At 39.4% G+C, this 18,104-nt stretch overlaps 1 protein-coding gene across 3 annotated transcripts in view; it reads left to right on the top strand.

Annotated features, from left to right (window-relative positions):
* LOC126162016 (AP-4 complex accessory subunit Tepsin-like) overlaps positions 1-18,104 on the top strand; it is a 97,698-nt gene that overhangs the window by 65,902 nt on the left and 13,692 nt on the right. For all 3 annotated transcript variants that reach the window (XM_049918240.1, XM_049918239.1, XM_049918241.1), the window contains one exon: positions 1,636-1,756. In XM_049918240.1, the coding sequence (XP_049774197.1) occupies positions 1,636-1,756 (121 nt within the window). The remainder of the gene's footprint in view (positions 1-1,635; positions 1,757-18,104) is intronic.

The raw sequence follows: 18,104 nt of genomic DNA, 5'->3' as shown, positions 1-18,104 counted from the left end.
AGTAGAGCTGCACGCCACTGGGAAAAATGACAGTACCAGAACAGCAAGGCTGTTTTTAGGTTGATGTTACAAGGCCAGATCACTCAGTCACCCAGACTGTTGCCCTGCATCTACTGCAAAGGCTGCTGCTCCCCTTCAGTAATAACACATTTGCCTGGCCTCTCAACAGACACCACTCGGTTGTGGTTGCACCTACAGTATGGCCATCTGAATCGCTGAGGCACAGAAGTCTCTCCACCAATGGCAAGATTTCTGGTTCATGGGAGGAGGGGGGGAGGGGATGCAACTGCTCATGGTGTATATAATGACTGGTAGGTAATCCCAAAGTAGTTTAGATAAGAAGAGAATAGAAGCTTTTGTAATGTGGTGCTACAGAAGAATGCTGAATATTGGATGGGTAGATTGTGTAGCTAATGAGGAAGTACTGAACAGAATTGGGGAAAAAAGAAATGTGTTGCACTACCTGACTAGAAGAAAGGATCGTTTAATAGGACATATTCTGAGACATCAAGGGATCATCAATTTACTACTGAAGGGAAGTGTGGGAGGTAAAAATCGTAGAGGGAGCCCAAGGGATGAAGACAGTACACAGATTTAGGATGTAGATTGCAGTAGTTACTCGGAGACTAAGAGGCTTGCACAGGATAAAGTAGCACGGAGAGCAGCATCAAACCAATCTTTGGACTGAAGACCACAACATCAATAACAATGAGCAGTAGCAATCTGAGGGATACACATGAAGCAAGTTTCTTCCTGTTGAGAATGGCACACTGACATTTCTTGAAAATAGATTGAGCTGTACATTTTTCAAATTTATTGAAATACTTTGTTCCTTTAATGATCTACAATATATTGCTGCTAGAAGGTGATAAATTTCAGGTAATCTATAAACAATCGAATCGTTATCTCATCTTGTCCTAGTGACCTTACATCTGAAGAGTATTTTTGTTGAATTTTCAAACCCGCAGTCACTTATCTATGTGTCTGTCATTTCAGAATACATACAATGATCAAAAGGAGAATATTAATATGATTTCATTCAGGAAAAGAAGCAAGTTTTAAATATTTTAGCCTTCTCATACAGCCCACTGAAAGTGTGTGTCAGCATTCCCATTCTGATGATAGCTATTCATTCTGCAACTGATAACTGCTTAAATGGATGTCAGCTTTATTCGAACCGTACCACTACAGCACTGAACAGTTTACGTAGTTCTTCCAGCTGTAATATCTGTGACTGATTTCAATAATATTAATTTTATCCCCAGTAAATATGTTTCAGATCTGCTAACCAGGATGAAGCTACACACCTCAGTTTGTATGTTTCCGTATAAATATTTCTTTTTGTACCTATCAGTAACACTGCTATAATTAGCAAATACTGGTACTGTGTTCTTTTTCCTTTCATTTCAGGAGCTTTGTAGTCTGCCCAGTATAATATTGACATGCTTGTGACTTGATGTATAGGATTGGTTTCATAATTTTACATTCAGATTGATATCTTTAGTATATCCGTTTCTGCATACATTTTAAATCCAGTTTTACTTTGCCTTGCTTAATGAGTTAGTTGTTTTAGTTTCGTCTACAACTTTGAATACATGTTACTGTATAGCCTTATGTATCTCTGTCATTCGCAAGCACATGTACCTGGACGTGCTGGAGGTGGCTGGGAATCAGATGAAGATGAGAAGTCATTGCCACATCCACAGTTGCAGTCTGTAAACAGTGACAGTAATTTATCAAGTGACTCCTTGGAAAGGTATGTTGCTGTTTAGTTGGTATTTGTACATCACATTTTGATTCCATCTGCAGAAACTGTAACATTACAGTGTCTTCTACATTTTACACTCCTTCAGTGCCAGATTTAGTGAACCACTATAGTTTTAAAATATCTTTCCACCAGTTGCATTTCATTTTCCAGTACATTGTTATGTTGCAGTTCATTATAATAAAACCTGTTATGTTTTAGTGAGTAGACTGTGGCCACATTAAATATGCTACCATAACTGAACATCATAAAACAGAAAGTCATTACTAATGTCATAAAAAATTTACAGCATCTGGCATACTTACTTGGATCAAATGTTTCTGCATCCTAACACATGAAATGAAACTGTATATAATGTGCTTGCTTTAGACATACCATACCAGCTTTTTCTTGAAAGCATTGCGATCAATTTTTCAGCAGTAAAATCTATTTTAGGCAAACCTGTGAGGGTGAACTGAATGTTGACCTTTACATAGCCTTGATGCTGTGTTAAATTTAAAATGGTAGAACGATAAAATTTCAGATGAGACCATAGTACACAGTTAGTACCATTGAAAACTGAATATGTTTTGTTTGAAAATGTTTTCTGGATTTTTGTCAGATTTGATGATTTCTTCAGAAACTCTTCCTTGCATTGTGCCACACCAGTTAAACTGAAGCAAATGGAAACTGATGTGCTGTTAGTCATGTCCAACAGAAGTCTAGTCATGTCCAACAGAAGTCTTTCAGCAGAACACTGTAAAAGTTTTTTAAATTTTTTGTTAATGGGTTTTTGTTATTTGTACAGTAATGATGTATTCTAATGAAGGCACATTATACTTACGGTAGTCTGAGAATAGCACCAGAATTACCAACAAGTTGAGTGGGTTTATGAAAAGAAATGTCGGGATCATCCCTGCCTCTCATGGCAGTTTTTTTTATGATTGAGGACACAGTTTTGCAATAACGACTCAGTGAAAACGGCTCACAATCATTGCAAGTAAAGCAGAACACATATCAGAGAGCGTCAAAATGCAGCGTTTCATGCTGTAAGAAACATTGACTCAAATTTTTCCACAACAAAAAGAAAATGTCATTTTGGAGTGAGCAGAAGGACTGTATGGAGAATTGTAGATTAATAACACTATGTAAACATCACAGTCTGCAACTGGTTTGTACATTGAAATGTGAATTTTTTTAAAAAAAACTTTGCTCCTGGGTTGTCACCTACTTTTGTGCTAAAAGGGATACTCAGCCAATCACAGTTTAGATTTCAAAATGGCCACACTACTCATACAACTATTTACACTGAAGAGCCAAAGAAGCGGGTACACCTGCCTAATCTCGTGTAGGGTCCCTGCGAGCACACAGAAGTGCCACAACATGACCTGGAATGGACACGACTAATGTCTGAAGTAGTGCTGGAGGGAACTGACACCATGAATCATGCAGGGCTGGCCATAAATCTCTAAAAATACAAGGTGGTGGAGATCTCTGGACAAGTTTGTTTCTTGGCTTATTAGTGGTTGAGAATGCAGATATTACATTTGTATTTTTGAAAAGGTTTGCAATTTTTTGTGATAAGGTCCCCAGGTATGGGGTACTGGCAAATGTTTCGCTTCTTTCACAGTGTGGCCATTTGTTGTCTTACGTTTGTGTTTTTGTCTGTCTAAATTGTCAATTATTTTGGCTGTGTAACCATTGTTTATGGCAATGCTTTATATTGTATCTAGCTCATTCCTGAGGCTGTTTTCTTCTAAATCAAGAGAGTGTACTCTGTGTAGCATGGACCTAAATGCAACGTGTCTGTGTGGTGGGATTGCATGGTGAGTTGTCCATTGTTATGTCTGTGTATGTGTGTTTTCTGTGTATGCTGAATTTATGTTTTTGTTGGTGATCAGTGATTTTTAGATCCAAGAAATTTATGCTTTTGCTGTCCTCATGTTATGTTGTGAATTTTATGTGTTTATGTAAAGAATTGAATACTGCAATTAGTTCTTCAATCTCCTCTTTTGTTCCATTGAATAGCAGCATATCTCCAGTAATATGAGGTTAGTTCAAATGAAACATGGTTAGTTTGTCTACCTTTGCCTTGCACGTAAGATGGCACCACATAACTGCGGGTATGGTGGCACCATCTATTGCTAAAGAGCACCGTTTGATGTTGCATAGCACCAGTGTGGTTTCATGCCGAAGAGAAGGTGATCACACAAGTTATCGTCCACTACTGAACGTGCAGGCGACTAAGCAGGAACAACGAGGAGTGATTCAATTTTTGGCGGCAGAGGGAGTTAGAGGCCGTGAAATGTATCGATGGATGAAGGCTGTGTATGGTGAGTACAGTCTGAGTCATTCAAGTGTTGTGGAATGGGGCAAACAATTCCTTGAGGGGTGTGAGTCACTGGAAGACAATGCTCAGACTGGACAGGCTCATTGTGTCATCACACCAGAAATAGTCGCAGAAGTGAATGCTTTAGTCTTGGACAACCGCAGAATCACTGTGGACAAGATCCATTGTTTACTGGGTATTAGTGTGGGCACCGAAAAATATGTGTGGAATGGGTTCCCCACCAGCTGGCCACCGAACAGTGCAATACTTAAATGGCACTGTCTTTGAGTCATCTGCAACATTATCATGAGGAGGAATATGGCTTTCTGTCGTGTTTTGTCACAGGTGATGAAACATGGTGTCACCATTTTGAATCAGAAAGCAAGCGTCAGGGCAAGCAATCTCCAAAGAAATCAAAGGCCGTGCACACCATTTCTGGTACGTTCATGGTAACCTTCTTTTTTTACCACAAGGGCGCACTGCTTGTCAAGTTCCTAGAACGGGGAACTTCCATCAATGCCTAGCGGCGCTATCAAGCCAATGTACAGAACTTTAGACGAGCCAACAAATCAAAACACCGAGGTATGTTGTCCAATGGCGAAATCCTCCTGCATAATAATGCCCACGTACACAAGGCAAATGTGGTGAAAACAACATTGCAGCAGTTTTGGTGGGAAATGCTGGAACATCCACTGTACAGTCCCGACCTTTCACCGTGTGACTTTCATGTGTTTGGATCTCTAAAACAAGCTATTCGCAGACAGCAATTCACAATGGACGAGTGTGTGACTGGGTCCAGGCCTGGATCCAACAGCAGCCAACTAGCTTCTTCAAGGATGGAATCGACCAGCTAGTGTGACAATGGGATAAATGTGCCAACAGTTTTGGCGTATTTTTGAGTATTTGTACTGTCTGTAACGAAATTTTTGAGGTAATAAAATCATTACCGTTACTTTACACAAGTGACCAGGTTTCATTTGAATGCCCCGTATATATTATTTCACTTTTGAGTCTATTGTTTTCTTTACAGAACTTTCTGTCCAGATGATTGAGAGATATCTCTGCCAGCAAACTTGTTATGCTACTGCCTATGGCAAGACATCCTTCTGTTGGTAAACTTTCCCATTAAATGTAAAGTAATTGTGTGAGAATATTAGCTGCAACATGTCCTTGACTCCTGATATTTCTGAATTTGACATTTTCTTATGTTTTACTAAGTTTTCAAAGATTATATCTATTGTTTCTTCAGTCAGTACATTTGTAAATAGGTTAGTTACATCAAAAGCGGCAAATCTGATACCTGAAGGAACATCTATACCTTTAATTTCAGATGTTGCTATGTTTTGTTGTGGTCCTCAGTCCAAAGACTGGTTTATGCAACTCTCTATGCTACTCTATCATGTGGAGGCTTCTTCATCTCTGAGTAACTACTGCAACATACATCCTTCTGAATCTGCTTAGTGTATTCATCCCTTGGTCTCTCTCTACAATTTTTACCCTCCACACTTCCCTCAAGTACTAAATTGGTGATCCCTTGCTGCCTTAGAATGTGTCCTACTAACCGATCCCTGCTTCTAGTCAAGTTCTGCGACAAATTCCTCTTCTCTTCTCCACAATTCTATTCAGTACCCCCACATTAGTTATGTGATCAACCCATCTAATCTTCAGCATTCTTCTGTAGCACCACATTTTGAAAGCTTCTATTCTCTTCTTGTCTAAACTATATATCATCCATGTTTCACTTCCATACATGGCTACACGGTATACAGATACTTTCAGAAAATACTTCCTGACATGTAAATCTATACTCAGTGTTAACAAATTTCTCTTCTTCAGAAACACTTAACTTGCCATTGCCAGTCTGTATTTTATATCCTCTCTACTTCGACCATCATCAGTTATTTTGCTCCCCAAATAGTAAAAATCATTTACTACATTAAGTGTCTCATTTTCTAATCTATGAGTAATTCCCTCTGCATCACCTGATTTAATTCGACCACATTCCATTATCCTCATTTTGCTTTGTTTGATGTTCATCTTATATCCTCCTATGAGGACACTGTCAATTCCGTCCAACTACTGTTTCAGGTCCTTTGCTGTCTCTGACAGAATTACAATGTCATCGGTACACGTCAAAGTTTTCATTTCTTGACCATGGGTTTTAATTCCTGCTCCAAATTTTTCTTTCTTTTTTTTTTTTTTTTTTTTTTTTACTGCTTGCTCAATATACAGGTTGAATATTGAATACTGTCAGGGATAGGCTAAAACCAAGTCTCACACCCTTCCCAACCACTGCTTCCCTTTCATGCCCCTCGACTCTTATAACTGCCATCTGGTTTCTGTACAAATTGGAAATAGCCTTTAGCTCCCTGCATTTGACACCGGCCACCTTCAGAATTTGAAAGAGAGTATTCCACTCAACAATGTCAAAAGCTTTCTCTATGTCTACAAATGCTAGAAATGTAGGTTTTCCTTTTCCTTGAGCTATCTTTGAAGATAAGTTGTAGGGTCAATAGAGCCTCATGTGTTCCACCATTTCTACAGAATCCAAACTGATCTTCCCCGAGGTCTGCTTCCATCAGTTTTCCCATTTGTCTGTAAAGAATTCGTGTTAGTATTTTGCAACTGTGACTTATTAAACTGACAGGTCGGCGATTTTCACACCTGTCAGTACCTGCTATCTTTGGGATTGGAATTATTATATTCTTCTTTAAGTCTAACGGTATTTCACCTGTCTCATGCATCTTGCTCACCAGATGGTAGAGTTTTGTCATGTTTGGCTCTCCCAAGGGTATCAGTAGTTCTAAAGGAATTTGTCTACTCTCGGGGCCTTGTTTCAACTTAGGTCTTTCAGTGCTGTGTCAAATTCTTCCTGCAGTATCATATCTCCCATTTCATCTTCATCTACATCCTCTACCATTTCCATAATATTGCTCTCAAGAACATTGCCCTTGTAGATCCTCTATATACTCCTTCCACCTTTCTGCTTTTCCTTCTTTGCTTAGAACTGGTTTTCCATCTGAGCTCTTGATATTCATACAGGTGGTTCTCTTTTCTTCAAAGGTCTCTTTAATTTTGCTGTACGCAACATCTATCTTACCCCTAGTGAAATATGCCTCTACATGCTTACATTTGTCCTCTAGCCTTCCTTGCTTAGCCATTTTGCACTTCCTGTCAATCTCATTTTTGAGACGTTTGTATTCTTTTTGTCCACTTCATTTACTGCCTTTTTATATTTTCTCCTTTCATCAATTAAATTCAATATCTCTTCTGTTACCCAAGGATTTCTACCAGCCCTCATCTTTTTACCTACTTGATCGTCTGATGCCTTCATTATTTCATCTCTCAAAGGTACCCATTCTTCTTCTACTGCATTTCTTTCCCCCATTCTTGTCAATTATTCCCTAATGCTCTCTCTGAAACTCTCTACAACCTCTGGTTCTGTTAGTTTATCCAGATCCCATCTCCTTAAATTCCCACCTTTTTGCAGTTTCTTCAGTTTTAATCTACAGTTCACAACCAATATATTGTGGACAGGGTCCACATCTGCCCCTTGAAATGTCTTACAATTTAAAATTTGATTTCTAAATCTCTTTCTTACCATTATATAATCTATCTGAAACCTTCCAGTGTCTCCAGACCTCTTCCATGTATACAACCTTCTTCCATGATTCTTAAACCAAGTGTTAGCTGTGATTAAGTTATGCTCAGTGCAAAATTCTACCAGATGACTTCCCCTTTCATTGCTTACCTCCCATTCCATATTCACCTACTACTTTTGCTTCTCTTCCTTTCCCTACTATAGAATTCCAGTCCCCCATGACTATTAAATTTCATCTGTCTTCACTATCCAAATAATTTCTTTCATCACATCATAAATTTCTTCAATCTCTTCATTGTATGTGGAGCTATTTGGCCTATAAACTTGTATTACTGTGGTAGGTATGGGCTTTGTGGCTGTCTTGGCTACAATAATGTGTTCACTATGCATAGTAACTTACCTGCACTCTCTTTTTTTTTCTTTATTAAACCTACTCCTGCATTACCCCTATTTGATTCTGTATTTATAATCCTGTATACACCTGACCAGAAGTCTTGTTCCTCCTGCCACCGAACTTCACTAATTCCCACCATATCTAAATTAAACCAATCCATTTCCCTTTTTAATTTTCTAACCTACTCGCCTGACTAAGGGACATTCCACACTCCAATGCGTAGAACGCCAGTTTTCTTTCTCCTGATAACGAAGACGTCCTGAGTAGTCCCTGTCTGGAGATCCAAATGGGGGACTATTTTACCTCTGGAATATTTTACTCAAGAGGACACCATCATCATTTAACCATACAGTAAAGCTGCATGCCCTCGGGAAAAATTACAGGTGTAGTTTCCGTATGCTTTCAGCCATTCACAGTACCAGCACAGCAAGGCCGATGACGTGATCACAGCTAGATAGAGAATAAATCAGCAGCACAAATGGCTAGCGGCAAACTTCAAGAATCAGAAATTGGTGCGGGGATGGGCCCACCAACCGTTTCAAGACTGGTCATGTGGCTATGGCCATTTTGGCCCCACAACCCAGCATTATGGTTTGCACAGGTGGAAGTGGGTTTCCTCTGTGCCGGTGTGACTGCTGACTCCACTAAGTTTGCACTGGTAGTCAGTCAGCTGGACCACGGCTACACAGCTGAGGTTCAACATATTACAACTTCACTTCCAGACACAGAATTATACAAGAAATTAAAGACTGGGTTAATAGGAAGAGTGTGTGCTTTGCAGGGAGAATGGGTGCGGCAGGTTCTCATCACACCAGAGGATGTTGGTGACAGAAAACCATATCAGTACCTCCATCATTTAAGAAGCAAGGTTGACACGTGCACGGTACCTAATACATTACTATGCACATTGTGGAGCAGCCGTCTGCCAGCACAGGTGAAGGCCATTATAGCATCGCAAAAGGTCATGTTGCTAGAGGCTGTTGCAGACCTGGCGGATTGAATTCAAGACATCATCGTTGAGCCATGCTGCGGCTCGTGTTGGTGCTGTTGGTAGGTTTCCGCCCTCTATTGGAGGCCAGACCGTATCGTTTAGTTGGCATAGTTGCGGTTATTTTGTCTTCTTCTCTTGTTGACTGGCGCCACTCGTTTCACAAGCGTTGCCTGTCCACTAGTGGCAGCAGCAGCGGCTATCGATATGTAGTAACTGTTGCCCTATCTTTGGGGCGACGTGGTTGTTAGTCTGTGTCGTGTGATGTGAGTGTGGCAGTTTGGTTGGGGACTCGGGTCCGCTGGTGGCACGCATGGGCTGCTGTATAGAAGGATAGTGGTCACGAGGGTGCATGACATCGTGGTAAACTGGATCCAGCAAGCTTTAAGATGAGTGCATTTCAAACCAAGAACAGAAACCTTCACTATTGTGATGTCTCGCAATTCCCCAGTGACTTGGGTTTGTGTTGCTGCTCGTACTATCGCAAAGGCGAAGTGCAGCGAGTGGAGTGCTTTTGGTATATTGTTCTATCGTTTCATTTGGTTTCTCAGACATCAGGTAGCTTCAGTAAGATTATCATTAGTCATTCGTAGACTGCCACTGGTCTGAGGTTCCATCTTGTGAAGTGAGTGCAACTCTTGGCTGCCTATCTCATCCCTCGCGAAAAAGTTTGTTGCCGAATCCTCTCAGAGGTCGATTCCTGGAGCACTGTCTGTGGCCCCTTGGTTCCTGCGTTTTATTATCTTATTCTCCCTGTGGTGGTCAGTTGCTTGTTTTGTTTTTTTTTTTTTTTCATTAACCTTGCTATTTCATTGCCTGGTTTATAGCAGATTTTTAAATTTTTTAATATTATTGCCGTTCCTGGGATGTGGTGAACAGTTGCTTGTCTTTTTAAATTAACCTTTGCTATTGTATTTGCTGTTTTACAGCAGGGTTTTAAATTTTTAATATAATTGCCATTCTTGGCATTACAGCAGGTTTTAAATGGTTGTGTTACCAAGTTTACCATCATTTTATCTCACCCGTTTGGTGATCAGTTGCTTGTCCTTTTAAATTAACCTTTGCTATTGTATTGGCTGTTTTACAGCAGGTTTTTAAAATTTTTTTTTTATATATTGCCATTCCTGGCGTGTAGGGCCTTCAGCCGTGATTGTGGTCATTTGCTTAAAAAATAATAATAATTTGGTGTTTGTATTTTAGCAGTGAGCCTTAAAACCTTATTTACTGCCATTCCTGGCATCTGACACCTTCTGCTGTGTTTGTGACCACTTACCTTTTAATATTTCAGTACCTGTAAGTTGTAAATTGCAGCGAGTTCTTAAACATTCTTAATTTATTGCCATTCTTGTCGTGTAAGGCCTTCAGCTATGATCACAATGCCTTGTTTTTTTTTTAAAACATTATTTATATCTTTATTTTATGGTAATTCACTAAATTGTAATGCACTGAAAACACAATTATTTACACAGTTATTTTAATAACGTGTGGTATTTTTTATTTATTGTCAAGTCTGGAATTACTGTTTTAAAAATAAATGCGTGGAACTGTAAAAGGTAACCAATAGTAATTGATTATGGCCCCATCCACAATCGTAACCGAATCCTGCCTTCCTTAACTACCAGGTTTCAATCGTACCGACCTACTACCCTGAAATTACAATGGTGTGTAATAGTACCTTGGTGGTAAAGCGGGCAGATTACCACAGTCTCGTGAGCAAGGTTGACACACTGAGTGAGCAGATGGGTGAACTACTGTCTGACAGGTACGCTAGAGGATGATTCTACAGAAGATCTAGATGACGTTCCTCAGCGATCTCTGCCATAGCCGAAGGTTCAACCCAGATAGACATGTTTTGGTGCCACAGGAAATTCGGAGATCAGGCACACAAGTGCACTTTGCCATGTACCTTTCTCATTTGTAAGTGACAGGCAGAAGTAATTGCTCCAGACTGTCGGTCACCATCCTTGCGTCTCTTTATGACAGATCACAAGACAGGGCACAAGTATTTGGTGAACAAGGGTTCTGACTTAAGTATTTTGCCATGGACCCTGTTACACAAGTATAAGCCAGCCACCTCGTTTTGCCTTCCCTTAGCTAATAATTCAACTATCACGACGTATGGAATGCAGCACATTGAGGTGGATGTGGGATTACATTGTACCTTGAAGTGTAATTTCGCCGTGGCAGACATAACCGAGCCTATAAGCAAAGCCGATTTCTTAATGCATTATTGACTGCTGCCGGACGTCGCCATGCCCACATAATAGACAGTGTCAAGGAACTATCTAACAATGGATTCCGACATAGCATGGCATATATGACACGAAACTGATCCAGTTGAAGAGTGATGAGTATACCGTACTTCTGGACCTATTCCCGGCTAACATAAGGCCTCCTGGGGCCCCACAAAAGGTATGTCACCACACTGTACATTATATCAATACTACCACGGGCCCTCCAGTTTCGTGTAGATCAAAGTGTCTTGCTCCTGACCTAAAGGCTGTTGCCAAGGAGGAATTTAATACAATGTTGAAGGAAGGCCTCATTCATCCATCTAGTGGGCCTTTGTCGTCACCCCTCCATTTAGTGCCAAAAAAGTACGATGCATGGCGTCCTTGTGGTGATTACCGAGCCTTGAATGCTAAGACAATACCGGATCGGTACCCTGTTCGTATCTTGAAACATTATAATTACACATTATGTGAAAAAAAGGTGTTTAATGTATTAGATTGTGCAAAGGCATATATACAGATTCCTGTTGCTGAAAGAAATATTCCGAAAATGGTCATTATAATGCCGTTTTGTCAGTTTATGCCTTTCAGATTGAAAAATGCTGCCCAAATGTGGCAAAGACTCATAGATTCCATTTTGCAAGGCTTTCAGTGTTGTTTTGCATATATTGATGATATACTCATCTTTTCAGTGACCCCAGAAGAACACAAACAGCACCTGATTGAGGTATTTAAATGCCTTGACAAATATGGAGTAGTGTTGAACACCTCAGTGTGTGTTTTTGGCCAGACAGAGGTTACGTTTGTAGACCACCGGAGAAAGTAGAGGCTATATTGAGTATTCCACGGCCAGAAACTGCTAAAGAAGTGCAACGATTCTCGGGAGTCCTTAATTTCTACTGAGATCACCTATGCATGCAACAGAACACCAAGAGCCTCTTACCACAACTTTAGCTGGTCCTAAGTTTAAAGACAAAACGGCAGTATTGTGGATAGAGTGGGTGAAAAACGTGTTCGAAGCGGGCATGAAAAATATAGCAGATGCAGTCCTTCTTGCGCATTCAGCTTTGGAAGCACCTCTCCCGTTTCTAGTAGACACTAGCCAGATGACAATCAGTTCTGCCTTGCAACAGTATATAGACGGAGCCTGGCAGCCTCTTGCATTCTTTTCATGAAAGCTGTCTCCTGCACAGCAACAGTGGAGTGCATACAACTGTGAATTGTCGGCAATTAATGAGTCCATTAAACAGTTCTGTAAACAATTGGAGGCTAGAGTTTTTGTCATTTTTACAGACCATAAATCCCTGACCTATGCCTTTCAGCAAAATAATGACAAATGTTCTCCGAGACAATATAATCAACTGGAGTTCATCGCACAATTCACTACTGATGTATGGCATTTATTGGGAATTGACAATGTCATTGCAGACTGTCTATCATGGCTGAGAAGTATCACGAAGACTATAGATTTCACACAGCTAGCCCAAGCACAGGAGTCTGACCTGGAACTTCGAGATTGTTTGCAAGGTGCCATGTCTGGCCTTCAACTTCAGCCAGTGTCCCAGCTACAAACACAAAGCTATATTGTGAGGTTTCAACTGGGAAAACTTGTCCGTTCATTCCTACGGTGCTATGCAAGCAAGCCTTTGAAAGTCTACATAATTTATGTCACCCCAGTGTGAAGGCAACAATTAAACTAATAGTTGGCTGTTTTGTGTGGCCTGGAATAAAAAAAAACTGTTGCACATGGGCTCGCTGCAGGGCCAGTGCACCAAGATTTCTGTGCCAGTGGACAAATTTCCAGACACAACAGCACGTTTTTGCCATATTCATATTGATGTAGTAGGTCCGCTGCCCCCTTCAGAAGGGCAACGCTACCTACTGACAGTAATAGACCAATTCACGATCTGGCCAGAGGCCATTCTGGTAGACAACATTTTTACTGAGACACTAGCCACTGCATTTGTGTCACACTGGAGCGCCCATTTTGGTTGTCTGCTTCATATAACCGCGAACAGAGGACAGCAGTTTGAATCTGACCTATTTGACTAACTAAGTAAATTTTGCAGTGCATTACATCACACAACAACTGGCAGTAACGGTGTGATTAAACGCTGGCACCGATCACTTAAAGCTGCCTTAGTGTGTCATGAATCACAATGGACCTCTGCCTTACCATTGGTTTTGCTCAGTCTACGTAACATGTATACACCGGATCTAGACGCCTCACCAGCAAAAGTCCTCCGGCCTCCCGGTGAGTTCGTGGGTCCAGAAACCATTTCATTGGATTATGTTAATGCACCAGTATTTGTCACCCACCTCAGAGAAAGGCTGATGCAGATCTGACTGTGATAAGCATTGCGCCATGATACATCACAAACTTTCGTGCCCTGAGAGTTATGATCCTGTGCACACGTAATGTTGCGAGTAGAGGGCGTCAAACCACCACTCACACTGCCCTATACCGGTCCGCTCCGTATCATCATTAGAAGTGACAAAACATTTGATATCATAGTCAACGGCAAGATGAATACTGTTTCCATTGATAGAGTGAAACCAGCATTCGTCCTACTAGACTCTCCACATTCACCTCTGCAACGCAATGAGGCATAACCTCCACATGCCACTCAGTGACCTCCACCAGCAACATCACCAGTTCCAATTGAATGGCAAACATGTTCCAGACAACGGGTACACTTCCCAGCACGCTTCAGGGACGTCACTTCTGGCTTAATCCAAGGACAGTGCTCTGCTTTCCCGAGGGGGGCTGGTGTAGCGACATCGAGCGTCAGCCAAAACAGATGTCAGTTAATCAGCTGATGGGCTGGCGCATGTCAACATGGTTCTCGCACTGACCACCAGGAGCGTTGTGAGACCCTTTCTCCATGCTCCATGAATTTAATAATTCACTCTGACTTTTTTAGTACTCCTGTTACTATTTAGTATTCCTGTTACTGTTTTCCTCACTTAGTTAAAAAAAAATAAACTGGTAATATTCATTGCACTGGAACTGTTGATAATGTTTTTCCTGCTGTTATGTGATCTTAAAATAAACTTCTCGTGTAAATAAAGTGTTGAACAGAATTACACGCCGCATGTATCTTATTCTCGCCGTGGGCAAGAACGCAATAATGAGATCGCAAGTGCAACACACATAACTTGCGACAATAGTGTTTCTTCAGAATTTCATTCAGTAATTGAGAGACTTTGGAGGCAAGTGTATTTTTAGAATTAACAGTAGGCCTCAATGGAATATGAGGTTTATGGGTCTTAGGTTGAGTTCTCAGTCTTGAGGCTGTGGGATTCATTAAAATGCATGTTTTTGCTTGTTTTTCTGTGAAGTGGAAACTGCATCTGTTAACCATTTTTCTGATTTTGTTCTGCAATGTCAAATACACAAAAGTAAGACAGCAAATGGCTACACTGTGAAAGAAGAGAAAATATTTGCCAGTATCTCATACCTGGAGCCCATTTCACAAAAATCGCTAACCTTTTCAAAAAAACAAATGTAATATTTGCATTCTTAACTACTAATAAGTTACGAAACTTAGCTGTCCATAACATAAAATCAAATACACAAAAATTCAACAACAGTAGAGTGTACTTTGCTGCAGTTGTTCTGTGTACTATGTAGGGAAAACACGCAGAAACTTCAAAACCCGCTTTCAACAACATATAAATGCTTTCAGGCTCAACTACTTCAAAAAAATCAGTTATTGCACAACATATTTTGGAAACAAAACATATCATCAACAGTCAAGAAAACAATTTGATAGTACTACATAATGAAGCCAATGGTAACACCCTAAATCTGTTGGAACAACTGGAGATACACCTCCATAAAATAAAAAAACCACAATCTGTGTTAAATGAACAATCAGATTTCACAAACCATGGTTACATCAGTAATTTTAAAGACCTATTCTAAAGTTATTCCCTGCATATGTCATTTGTTTAATAATTAGATCTCTGGCACTAAAAATAAATTCAGTTTTGATAACACCATATACAACATCTGTGATGTATTTACTAAACATGTGTATGCAATATGTCTTTTGAGTGAAGTGATATGAATGAAAAGAATGTATAATGGTGTTAAAAACACTTTTCTTGGATTATGTGGCAAGTTTACACTGTTCATTATTTCCACTATTTCACACGTGTTTTCCGCATTTGACTTACGAAATTCATAACCTAACAACAAACCTTTTCATGACAGAAATACGCATTTCACCTCATTCAAAAGCAATAATAAATCATATATTAAGACAAGTTACACCTGATGATGGATCCACAAGTCCTGAAAAGCATTGTGTATTTAATAAAACACGAAAATTTGTGACTGAAGACATTTTGTAATTCATACTTCCAGTGTGCTGAATACAATCACATTTGAAATTGCAATATATAGATACTTTTAGATACAGAAGTCAGTTAATTAACACATTTTGCATATTTTCATTCACTGATGTTATATGGGATAATATTTTGGGGTAACTCATCATTTTGACAAAAAATATTTTCTTTGCCCAAAAGACAGTAATTGGAATTTTTGGGGTTCACACATGTACACCTTGCAGCTGTCTCTTTAAGAAGCTGGAAATGATAACTGCAGCCTCTCAGTACATTTTTCAGCAATCCACTTGAGTTTGACAGTAAAAGAGACATTCTCAAGTACAACACCAAAAGGAAAAATAATTGTGTTTACTGTTAAACGATTCTAACTTTGGCACAGAAATGGGTAAAATGCAGCTATAAATCACATTAACAGACTAAATAAAGTGTCTGCCAGATGGCAGAAGTGTACCAAATGTAGATTTAAGATATTAACAACTCCTTGTATGGCAATTCGTGACTAGAAATTAAGTAGTCATATATACAGAAAGAAGCTTGTAAATAGTGAGCATGTGCTGTATTTAAAAATAAATATATTTGCTACATTTTTGTTCAGTCAACATCATCTACATAACATTTAATGTGAATATGATTTGTGGAACATGTAATCAATATATATAATTTTTATATTATAAAAGTAAGTGTACAGTTTGCATGCCACTAAAACTCAGAAACGAGTCCTGGTATGATCAGTGGAGCTACATGGTGTGGTAGCCCTCTACCCCCTATCCATGAAGAAGGTTCCTATTTTTACCTGAATGGCGTGCTTTTGAAGACATAAGAGCAGGCAAGTTTCGCCCTCTAGAAATTTCTGGAATATTCCAGAACATTTGAGAATATTCAAGAACATTTGAAAGTATTCCACAATATTCCAGAATGTTCCACACTGACCTGGGATGTTCTGGAACATTCGGGAATAGTAGGGAACATTTGAGAAGATCCAGAATGTTTGGGAACATTCTAGATCATTGTGGAACATTGCAGAACAATCTCAAAGGTTGTAGAATGTTCTGGAATATTGTGGATCATTCAAAGCCTTTTTGGTACGTTCTGGAATTCATCATGGATGCAGCTACTCATTGGTATTTGGTATTGGGGTATATAAAGCAAGACCCATCATGGGTTCGAACCACAGTTTCTTATCAGTGACGAAAGGAGTAACCGAAAAACTAGTGCAGTGAGTGAATAAAAATGAACAGTGAAGTGTGAGTAGTCAAATTGATATAGTGACTGAATATGGATCGAAAATAAAGTGTGCAAAGTGTACTTAGTGTATTTGTTAGTAAAAAGTTGATTTGATCTACATTTTAGACAGTGCCCAAGCATAAAAGAGGAGGAGATCTTGCCAGTTCTGAAGCAAAATGGCGAAAACAAAAAGAACAGCGAAAAAACTAAACAGGTGAAGAGCACGAAGCACATTTAAGTTCCCAACAAATAAGAATGAGCACTGTGAGAAGCAGATAAACCAAAGAGCAATGAAATGAATGGATTGAAGAGTCAAGAATTGCAACGCAATCTTATAATAAAAGACTGTGAACTCAAGCCAGCCATGAAAATATCGCCCTACTAGAAGCACTGACGAGGACAAGTAAACATGAGAACCTAACAACTGAAGCACTCTATTATGATCCAATGAAAGAATGTAATAAACACAAACACGTCATAATTGAAAAATGGATAATATCTGCCAATTTTGCAACAGGAAAAATTTCTGTAGAGAAACATCAGGATTCTGTTCTTTAATTACCACCACTGGAAGCACCTCTGCAGGAGTTGTTACATTACATGAACAGGAAAACCCATGAATCAAAATACTTTTTACAAAATTTAAAAGCATACAACACCTGCTTCCAAATGACTTCTTTAAGTGTCACTGTTATAGATGCTAATAGACATGAAATTGATTATGGTTTTTTTTCCAACCAATGGCATATCTATCACAATATGGCATCTTTACTACCACTACTCAATGAAGACCATAAATTTCTGCAGGCATATTTCATCGGAAACAAAGAAACAGAAATTGATCAACAATGCACATATATCAGTGAATTGAGATGAGTAGTAGTTCCTAGATGTACAGAGGATCGTACACAAATATCACACAATCAACTGATTCAAAACAGCACTAGACCAAATGATTTGTGACGACTATAAAGTTATAATTCGAGCCAACAAAAGATCACCTAGAGAAGATGAATGTCGATTTAGTGCACCTCAGATAGACGAAGTTGCCATCATAATTGTGGACTATGAAACCAAAGCCATGACATAATTGTACAATGAAGAACAGGTGCCCTTCAATACCCATTAATATTTCTACATGAAGAAGATGGATATCATTTTAATGTGAAACAAATCCAACCTGAAATTGGCATAGAAACAAAGATAAAAAAATCACTTCCAAGGAGTTCTTGCTTAA

Source organism: Schistocerca cancellata, chromosome 2 (genome assembly GCF_023864275.1).
Source record: "Schistocerca cancellata isolate TAMUIC-IGC-003103 chromosome 2, iqSchCanc2.1, whole genome shotgun sequence".
Classification (NCBI taxonomy): domain Eukaryota; kingdom Metazoa; phylum Arthropoda; class Insecta; order Orthoptera; family Acrididae; genus Schistocerca; species Schistocerca cancellata.
This window is presented reverse-complemented; position numbering and strand designations above follow the sequence as displayed.